The sequence below is a fragment of the Benincasa hispida genome, chromosome 3, assembly GCF_027475165.1.
Source record: "Benincasa hispida cultivar pf3 chromosome 3, pf3_genome.v1.1, whole genome shotgun sequence".
NCBI classification, from domain to species: Eukaryota; Viridiplantae; Streptophyta; class Magnoliopsida; order Cucurbitales; family Cucurbitaceae; genus Benincasa; species Benincasa hispida.
This window is the reverse complement of record NC_143480.1, coordinates 41,375,466-41,386,376: the sequence shown is the minus strand read 5'-3', so window position 1 is coordinate 41,386,376 and position 10,911 is coordinate 41,375,466. Positions and strand designations below refer to the sequence as shown.

Sequence of the window (10,911 nt, the reverse complement as noted above, 5' to 3'; positions counted from 1 at the left end):
CCAACAAGAGTGTAATTCGACTGACATAATGATTATAGATAGTTGTTGGCCTCTTTAATAAAGGTTTACTACAAAAAAAAATAATAATAATAATAATAATAATAATAATATTTTTGAATTTTTTCTCTAGCATAGTTAGAATAGAATGTAGTCTCATCAGAGTGGACAACACAAATACATGTATAATCTAAAATAAAATTTCATATCTATTTAATAAGTATATATTGTATTAAAAAAAATCAAGGTGTAAATATCAAAATAAGTTAAAATACTAATTTTGTCCCTATAGTTTAAAATTTGTTCAATTTTAGTTCCTATACTTCTAATTGTCCAATTTTAATCCATATATTTTTAATAAATCTAAAATTTAATCCCACTATTAGTTTATTGTTGATTTTTTACAAAACTTGTTTTTGTAAGGAAAATTCTTATAAATAGAAAAATTAAAAAAAATATATTTACACTATAGCAAGTTTAGAACTTTTTGCTAAAAGTGTAAATATTTTTAAATATTTTTTTTAATTTTTTTAAAAAACACCCTATTTATAATTCTTTTACTATAAATTTTTAAAATATACTCGTATCTTTTATTTTAGGAAGATTATTATTATTATTTAATCAATTTCGTAATCATTAGCGGCAACGTACACTAATAAACAAATAAATGATAGAAAACTAGCAGTTTCAGTATGCTTCTGGCTGTCGAAATACTACTATATTCCAATGCCATAAAAATATACTATAAGTTATAACCTATACTAATTTCAATATATATTATTATCATTATTATTATTATTATTATAGTTTTAGCAATTTTCTATTATAATATAAATCAAATAAAGGATGTAACTTGAAGTAGATCGGTACAACTACAGAATAGATCTGTCCAAATAAAGTCATAGGTAAAACTAAAACATATCCAAAGTGTATATAAATATATATTTTTTTTTAATATATTTACTTTTTTCTAAATTTATTTTGATATAATTTTCATTTTCTTGAAAACACATTTGAATCTAAACAAATTTCAAAAGTAAAACATAATCTTAAAAACAATTTTTATAGTCTCTAAATTTTGAAAGGTTTTAAACATGAGACGACAACATAAAAAAATTACATAGATGAAAATAGTTTTTTAAAAATTATGAGCTTAAATATTCCTTGTAGAAAAAGTATAATGCTTCTAAAGTTGATATATAATCATATCAATTCTTTTTTTTTTTTTTTTTTTATCATGCTCAACCATTTTAACTTTAAATTTTTAATTTAATTAAATTATACTTGGTAAAAATGGGGTGAAATTAATAATGAGTCTCATCTTAGTAATATTGATGATTTGTTGTCCACATTCTCATCGTTGAGCAAGGTATCTATGTGACAATTTTTGTTGGGTAAACACTTGTATGATAATTTTGAGAAAATAATCCATAAATTACCAAAGTGAACATAGTTCAATAATAACCAAGAGATCTATTGTTCGAATCTCCCTCCCATACTATACTAAAAAATCAATAAATCAATAAATCAATGCAACCAAAGGTAAGTCGCAAACTCATCTCTCTTGAGGAGAGAAAAGTAACAACCCAAATAGACGAGGTAGTAGAATTAAGAGCATGAGAAGTCAGATAATATATAAATTTATTGCTGATCGATTAATAAAGTAAAACTAGAACTCTAAAAAGATAAAAACTACTTTGGATTCATCAATCCAAAATTCAACGTCATTAATAAAATATCTAAATTTTGAAGGGCTCGAAGTAAAATTCTTTTTTTAAAAAAATGAAGAGTAAAATTGAAACCCCATAAACCATGGAAGGGGAAATTTTCTCGAAAAGGGGAAAAAAAACAGTGAGAGGGAAATTTAGAGTATGAACTATAAAATTTTTCTTTAATAATTTTGTTAAAAAGAAAAAGAAAATTATAACGTTAAATGTATACACATATATTAAATGTTAAATGTTAGAAGAAATATTCACCAACATATATGAATTATTTATAATAAAAAAAAACAAACATATTATCATGTTCAATCTAAATATAATTTAATTGGTTAAGATATAAACAAACTAAGAAATTACGTGTTTAAATAAAAATTTTATCGTGATTGATAATATTATGAAGATATGTAGTGTTTGAAAAGCTAAAAAAAAATATATATTAGACAATGCCTAATTTCCTTTTTTTAAAAAATATCTGAAAATTAAGACAAACAATACAAAATTTGGGTAATATGTAGGGTTTTGCTTTTATTAAAATAAAAAAAAATAATAAAGAAGATGGAAGAAAAACCTAATTTGGACAGAAAAATAAGCAAAGTCCAAAATCTTTTAATTGAAAAATTGAGATAAAAGATACAGACGAAGAAAAAGAGTGTTGAAATTGTTGATGTTGAGAACTGGAAATTGAGAGAATTAACGATCTATAATTCAGCCGCCCACTTTCCATCTTCATCGGATTAAACCTCCAAGCCGGTCGGTCTCGTTCTCTCTTTAACAGCCATCACTTTCCCGGGAAAAAAAAAAAAAACGAAAAGGGCAGAGAAAGTTTCAGGAGCGAAGAAATCCAAGGGTTTAAGATAACGAAAGTCTCCTCTGTCGGTTGAAGATGACTCAATCCGGAAAATTGATGCCGAATCTCGATCAGCAGAGCACCAAAATGCTTAATCTTACTGTGTTGCAGAGAATAGATCCTTTCATTGAAGAGATTTTAATCACCGCAGCGCATGTGACATTCTATGAGTTTAATATCGAGACCAATCAATGGGTTAGTCTTAAAACTTGCTATTTTGTTGTCGTTCGGGTTTTTATTCATAGCGTAAATGTTGGGTGGTGGAATTTAAGATCTATGTTTCTAATTCCTAATCGATCTGTTTGGGTGAATGAAATCTAGTTAGTAATTTCATTCCTATCCTGTAATCTCTCCTAAGTTAATGTTAAATGGTTCATCTGGTTGTTTTCTAATATTCTTATGTTTCTTAATCTCGTTTTTTATGGTTGCAGAGTCGCAAGGATGTAGAAGGATCCCTTTTCGTAGTGAAGAGGTTTTCCATTACTTTTCTTTTTATCTCTCTCTCTTAATAATTTTAAATTTCTGGGTACATGTTTGTTTGTCGTTGTTTGGCCTTAAGAGATCTTTTGAATTCCCTAATTTTAATATAAGTGTCTTATTGTTTTAAGGAATGCTCAACCTCGGTTCCAATTCATTGTGATGAATCGACGGAACACAGGTTAGTAATGCCATTATTGAAAACTTTAGGGAGTGCAATGCTTACTCAATTAGCAAAAAAAAAAAAAAAGAAAAGAAAAACTATCTTCTCAATATCGACATTATATCCTATAGAGCTAATTGCTAAACATGGTGAATTTTTAGAACTCTTGTAACATCGTACTATGAATTCCAAAACATGTCAGAATCATTGTGCTGGCCACAAATAACTTACAGCAGATTTTGAGATCAGCACATTTATTAACATGGGAATTAAGAATGATCAAAGATCGAGCTTATATCAAATTTTCTATCTTTTCATAGTAGGGAAAAGTGGTAGTGGTATTTGTGTAAATGCAACTTGAAATTTTAATAGGCAAGCTAGTAAGTAAAAATCACTTATTGGATGTTGTAAACTGCATTATCCATTTGGTTCTCAACAAGATTTGAACTTCTAATTTTGTTGAAATTACTCACGATCAATATAGATAGCATTATATTGAACTATTGTTTGTTCAAACCTTAGCTTTTGATATCTCTATTTATTTTATCCAGATAATCTAGTGGAGAATCTACTTGGGGATTTTGAGTATGAAGTGCAAGCTCCTTATTTATTGTACCGGAATGCTGCTCAAGAAGTTAATGGCATTTGGTTTTACAATCCACGGGAATGCGAGGATGTTGCAAACCTCTTCAGCAGGTGTGATACCTTTTTTATTCATTGATATCTTGTTAGTTTGACCATGGTTATCGTCATGAAACTAGCATATGAAGTTTGGGTTTTGTGAAAATTTTATCAATTAGACCACTGTTATGATCTTTATTTTTTTTAGAGGAAATGAAACTTTCCATGAAAGGGAAGGAATAGAAAAAAAAGTCGGGGAGATAAAAGCAGCTCCTGACAGAAAGAGAAAATTGTCAGAAAATTCTCCAATCTAAGAATTAAGTGGGTGGTGTAGTACATGAAGCTTTGAGTTAAGCACTCCAACTAAAGGATATGTGCTGTACATTGTAAGATATCCAACATGATTACAGAAGTCCTTACATCCGCTGTTGGAAAACATATTTTTTTTTTTTGGTTCAAATAAAGCATGTGCAGAGGAGGGATCTCCCAGCATTGCTCTACAGTATTCTTCCTTGACTATGAAGCCCAATCCAATGACTTGAGAGGACCTCCAGAACGAAAAAACTAGCATCTTTATGTTAGCCCAACTTCCTCGGCTAAGTTGCTAAGAATGAAAAAGTAGAGAAGGGTTTTCCTTTTGCAATCTGTTTTGCATATTTAGACCCCTATCTATTAATTGGCATCCAAATAAAATTCTCTTTCTGCAAATTTGTGTATTTGAGCATTACTTTATGAGCTATGGTGGTGTTCTTGAAAATATGTATGAGGCTGGTTCATTGTTAATAATCAATGTTATAGCTTTGAACATAAAATTGTCTTTGCCTCTTCTTGCCTCAGTTGACCTTCAAGCTTAGCCTCTTATTGCCTCATCAAATTCTTGAAGTTATTTAGTTGGTGTTGAGATTTAATATCATTCTCGCAAAGGCTCTCATTGCACTTATAATTTTTTTGGCTTAAATTGGATAGGTTGGCTACTAGTTCATTGTGTTTGGTAGGCAGGTGGCTATTTCACTGTTTGTGCCTTTCAGAGTTGCAAGTTGTAACCAAAATCGTTCATCTTTTTGAGCCCTTGACTTTTAGGAAGACCAAAGATGCAAAACCCCTCACTTTTCTGAAGGAGAAAGAGAACAGCTCTAATTCAATAAAGTCTTTAAGACATGTTGCCTGTATTCAACATTTCTTTATGGATAGCTTGGCTGATATATCACGAGAGATTTTGTTGTGGATGAGGGTGGATGGGTGGACCTAGTTCATTGGGTTATGGTGTCTATGGGTCAAGGGAACTTAAGGAAAAAGAATTATGGTGCTCGATGTCTTATCCCTCCATCCATCCACACACATTCTCTCCTATTAATCACGTTGTTCTATATTATTATTTTGTGGGGGGGGGGAGGGGGAAGGAAACCATTTTGTGGTTTCCTTTGCATACTTACTTTACCTAGGCAAGACCTTTTTTTCCTCATGGCTCATTATACTCACCTCCATTTGTCATGATTAGGCTAGGATATTGAGTCTCTTCTTCACCTTTTGCATGGATCTTCTCTTGTTAAAATATTAGAACTTTGACCTTCGTTGTATTTTCAAGAAATTTTACAGTGATATTTTATAGGTTTCTTACTTGAGGTGTACTTGTGCCTTTTATTTTGCAGGATACTTAATGCATTCTCGAAGGTTCCTTTGAAGTCCAAAGTTTCTTCAAGCAAGGGGTAACAATAATGTTATTATAGTAATTTTAGGCAAATTTTGTATGAGATTGAAGCATTTTAGTTTCGTCATTTGTACAGTAATTACCTTTTGGCAACACTATTGCATGCCATTTACTTGTATACGAGTTATTGCATCTTGGTTGATTGAAGCCACATCATGTTTCTCATAAAAAAGGGCCATATCATGTTACCTGCTTATGAGATTGGAATGTGGATTACTGGAAAGCATTTTTTACCTTCCAAATTAAACCAAGCCTTCAATAGGATAAATGAAAGAATGTAAGAGAGGAATGCAAAAAGAGCCTATGCAGCTAAGTACAAAAAGAAATAATAAGTGCAATGGTTGAGAACAAGTGACACAGGATAACCACTGGACTTTTAGATTACAAACATGCAAAGGGAGGTGTTGAACTCTACCATAGTCCAAATTCTCCTCAAGGGTTCTCAAGTTTTAAATTGAAGAACTGAAGCTCCCAAAGGGAGGGTGGCCTGTTGGTTTTGGAGTTCTTTGTTCTTTGATCAAGTTGTTAAGCAGTGTCGTGCATTAACTGCTAAGTTGGATATAGCTATCTGCATGTTGGCAAGTGTGTTTCTGATTGCCGTAGATATTTTTGAGTTCTTCATATAAATTAATTTTCTACTTTTTTGTAACTCTCTTGTATTTATTTTCCTACCCAGTGATTTTGAGGAGCTCGAGGCAGTGCCAACAATGTCAGTGATTGAAGGTCCACTGGAGCCCTCAGCACCGCCCTCTACTGTCACTGATCCACCTGAAGATCCATCCTTCGTGAACTTCTTTAGTGTTAGTGCTCTACCTTTGTCTTTCTGGTCTTTTCCTCTTTTTTTTGGGGGTTACTTTTTTTGGTTGGAATGTTTTTAGCTTCATTTTCATGGACTTAATATTTTATCTTTATATTATGGAACCTGTGCTACCGTAAGCTCTTTCTTATCCAACCTTGTTTGTATATTGTAGAAATTAAGCGTTTTTGGGAAGCCATAACTAACTCGCATTTTTAGTAAAATGGATGAGGGATGAGAAAGAAAATGCAAGAAGTCCAAATTCTGATGAAATTTTATTTTACAGAGTGAAAATCTTCCGACTGTGAAACAGAACTTAAGTATTGTTTGGCATAGATGTCTATCTCTCCAATAATTGAACTTCAGGGGTAAAATAGGGGTAAAATGGTTATGATGGTGACAAATAAGTTTACTGATCAAGAGATGATTTTCATCTGCTAGACCTAGAAATATATCAGCTCGTCTATTAATTGGCTTTGGAATTGCTTGTCTTATTAGTGCGAGAGACCAGACTCATATAACGTTCTCATTCGTATTTAAATTTCATTTTCTTGATACTCCATAATTGTTCCATAGGTTAGTCAATTGCAAATAAGACAATTATCTTCTATGAACCATCATGGGTTGGCTTAATAGTAAATAAGGGAACATTGCCTTGATAAAGGGCTAAGAGGTCATGGATTCAATCTATGGTGACCACCTACCTAAGATTTAATTTCCTACAAATTTCCTTGACACCCAGATCTTGTAGGGTCAAGTGGGTTGTATCGTGAGATTGGTTGAGGTGCGCGTAAGTTAGCTTGGACACTCACGGATATTAAAAAAAACCAATTATCTTCTAGGGTTTTTTTTAGCAACAGAAGCTTGCAAACAAAATAATAATAATTATTGTTATATTGTTCCTTTTTTGTAGTATCCTACTAAAATGTATGGCTAAACTTATTAACTTAATAATTATAATTCTATTGTTTTTTCCCTTTTAAATGTGTTGTTAAATATTTACGTCTCTCCTTGCTGCTTTTCTTGTACTTTCTTCCATCTCTAAGTAAAAATTGTATTTTTCTCATTCCATACGCCTTCCCCCAACCAAGAAAAGAGGGTAATAAATTTATGTAGAACATTTATGGAAATGAAATCCTTTTTTGCCTTATGCCGACAATTTATGTTCGGAAGACTCCGATTCTCTCACAAACCAGGGAAATATCTACAAAGCAACTTGTACATTCAGCTATTATGTGGTTATGCCTTTCCATTCTGCCGAGCTTTCGTTAGTGCTCATTGTGGTTTATTTTATTTCCAATGGCATTCGGTTGACATTGATGGTATTTTTGCAGGCGGCTATGAATATTGGAAGCAATGCTCCAAATATACCGGATTCAAGGCAGCCTTATCATGCTCCTGCTATAAACCCTCCATCTTTGCTTGCTCCTAATGTTGTATCAGCTCCTGCGCTGGCTCCACAGCCATCTTTTCCCATTGCAGCTTCAACTACGCTAACCTCTCCGTATGGACCACCTGACCCAAACAATAGTGCTAGTCATCAGGTCACTAATCTTGTGAAGCCCTCTTCTTTCTTTCCACCACCTTCTTTCTCATCTGCACCAATGAGGCCCTCTTTGCCCTCATCCATGCCTATGCCTACCCTTCATCCTCCACTTAATTTACAAAGCCCTTATGGGACACCAATGCTCCAGCCATTTCCACCACCTAATCCACCGCCTTCACTTACACCTGGTTCTGCTCCTGCTCTCAATGATGGGCCTGTTATTAGCAGGGACAAAGTTCGCGATGCACTTCTGATGCTTGTTCAGGTATCTTTCTAAATCTTTTAGCAGTATTATGACCAGTAGTTTATGTATTATGAGATGTGCAGTATTACGACCAATGCTCTCCTCTCCCCCCCCCAACTCCATTTCATTATCCAGTTCAATCACACACGTCACAAGTTTATGTATTATGAAAACTATTTTAATCATGAGATGTGCTGGCTGACCTGTGTAATATTGATGTGTTAGGATGATCAATTTATCGATAAGTTTTATCAAGCACTGCTGAAGATGCACCATTCTTGAGTAACTTCAAAGGGCCAAGAGGCGGATTTCATTGAGTTCAATATGTGTGTGAATTAGTTGTGTACATAACTCACTCTGAATTATGTCTAAAATTAGTGGTTCCTCCAGTGTAGAGTCTCTGTTCAGTGTAAAATTATTAAGAGTTTCGGTGTTCTTAAGCTTCTTTTTTATTTGAAACGCATGGCATGGTGATATGCAATGCCCTATTTCAGTTTGTTACTTTTATTCCACTCCTAAATTTGGTTCAGGCTAGCAACTTTTGCTTCATCCTTCCAAGTTTTGTTGTTTCCTGGATTTCACTTTCTGCTGATTGTCTTTTCGTCGTAAGATGAGTTTACATGTTTTGGGAACTTCTCTTAGTGTTTGTTCTTGACCACCGTTTTTAATCCAATTGTACTTTTGTAATTTTCGTCATTTGCCTGATTATCCCACTTGTATCTAATTGAGATGTGGATGGTAAAACTATAATTAAAGAAAACCGAAAACCCCGATGGGCCATTTGTTTCGTGGACATCCCAAATTCTCATGGAGTGGATATATGGATTACTACATTTGTTTTGCAGCATTGTAAAATGCCCTAACATTTGGAGATTTTCGGGCATTCTAGGATATTCTCACAAAGGGCATCTCAACAGCTTTGGGTGTCCTTCTAAAACATGGATTTTTCAAATTTTCGAGTTGAGGGTATCTGCATTTTACTTTTTTATCCTTCCTTTTTTTTTTTCCGTTATGTCATAGTTCTTACTATTTTGTTAGCAAGATATTAAAATTAAAATTTATTTTATAAAAAAAAAATTATGATATATTAGTTTGTTGAGGGAAAAAACTTATAAAAATAATATAAATTGTATTAATTTAAAAAGAAATTTAAATTGATAAAAATATAAGTTATATAAGTTCAAATTATATTAAATTAGTTATAAATTAATAGATAGTCATAAGGACGTTCTCGAAGCATTATGTAAACTTAAGACATTTCTAAGTAGAAATTATACGAAACAAACATAGTTATCAAAATATTTTTAGATATCTACAAAATATTCATATAAAATAAATATGATTATCTAAAAATATCGAAGATCTATAGTTCTGGATATCTAAGGATTTTGGTCATCTACATTTTTAAGAAACAAATGATGCTTTAATACTTTTTTTTTTTTTTTTAGTGCAATAGGAGGTAGAAAGATTCAAACCGCATACCTCTTGGTTGTCATCGTCTTAAATGCCAGTTGAGTTATTCTTACCCTGAGAGATTTAAATACACATAGTACTTCAAACTTTCACTTTGGTCTTATATGTTGTTTTAATCATCTTTATCATTAATTTCTGTAAATCATTAGCAAAAACATGAGCATTTTTGTTGTATTCATTTGTCTCACGGGTAAGATTTTTACTAGGTAAATATTCAAAGTTTCATATTGCAAGTTGGTTTGGAAGTAGACATAGGATTGATTGTTTTTAGAAAGTAAGTAGACATAGATTTTGTTTTTTAAAAAAAAAAAAATGTTTTTTAAAAAATTTTAAAAAAAAATAAATTGAAACCAAGAAAAAAAAACATAAAATAGAATGTGATTTAAAAATTAAAAAAAAAAGTCCACTTTCAATCAAGCCACTCATAGCCATTTGCTATGGCCAAATTTGCAAATCTATACTATACTAAAAGGGGCAAAATAGAGAGAATTTTTATCTTCCCATCTTGCCCCCCATTTTTTGTTATATCCCTAATATATCTTTAACTTAAATGGTTAGTTATTTAAACTCACATATCAAAACATCATGAAGAGACCTTTTGACTAAAGGTCCTTTCATTACATGTCAAAACCCTACTTAGGGACATGTTTCCGACAAACATCCTTTCAATGCACGTATTTAATCAATATGGAGGGGATAAAATTTTTTAGAGCAATCCATCTCACAAAGGTAACCATCATTAATGTGTGTAAGTGTTTCTTCAAACCCTTCTTGTGCTATTGAATTCAACCATTAAAGAGAGAATGAAGAGACAATAGAGAAAAGGGAAATAATTCTAATCATTGGCGCTTTCGCTGGCAACATTTTTCGAATAAAGTGTTGTAGGTGCTTATTTTTGTTATATACATTTTTTTTGTCAAATCGAGAAATCCTTCATGTATTGAATTCAATTGACGAGAGAATAAAGAGGCAATAGGGAAGAGGAAAATAATTCTAAATATTGGCGGCAAACATTTAAAAAAAAAAAAAAATCAATACAACTTATTTTTTAAGGAATCCTTTATCATGTTTTCAATATCGAGTTCAACAATTGAAGAGAGAATGCAGGCACAACATGGAAGAGGAAGATATAGAGGGAGAAGTTGAGAAAAAATTGGAAGAAATAGATATTATAGAGGAGTTAAAAAAAAATAAGGAGATTTTATTCGTTTAAAATTTTCTTAATTTTAAAAGCAAAACCATTCATCTTCCCCATTTTTCAAAATCTTATTGTTCATTTAATTATATAATCATTATCCTCACATTTTTCATGTGT

At 31.8% G+C, this 10,911-nt stretch overlaps 1 protein-coding gene across 1 annotated transcript; it reads left to right on the top strand.

Moving 5' to 3' along the window:
• Positions 1 to 2,266: 2,266 nt before the first annotated feature.
• On the top strand, positions 2,267 to 8,672 carry DCP1 (decapping 1). Its single transcript, XM_039027230.2, has 8 exons — positions 2,267 to 2,763; positions 3,000 to 3,040; positions 3,177 to 3,226; positions 3,760 to 3,904; positions 5,479 to 5,535; positions 6,214 to 6,337; positions 7,668 to 8,144; positions 8,349 to 8,672. Exons 1-8 carry the CDS (start codon positions 2,605 to 2,607, stop codon positions 8,403 to 8,405), a joined length of 1,110 nt encoding a protein of 369 aa, XP_038883158.1. The 5' UTR covers positions 2,267 to 2,604; the 3' UTR covers positions 8,406 to 8,672.
• Positions 8,673 to 10,911: the final 2,239 nt, after the last annotated feature.

Bases quoted from the DNA above. Each gene is read 5' to 3' on its own strand.
- DCP1 (XM_039027230.2), top strand. From the start codon at position 2,605: ATGACTCAATCCGGAAAATTGATGCCGAATCTCGATCAGCAGAGCACC. The intron at 6,338-7,667 runs GTTAGTGCTCTA...GTATTTTTGCAG, and splicing joins CCTTCGTGAACTTCTTTAGT to GCGGCTATGAATATTGGAAG. The intron at 8,145-8,348 runs GTATCTTTCTAA...TTGATGTGTTAG, and splicing joins CACTTCTGATGCTTGTTCAG to GATGATCAATTTATCGATAA.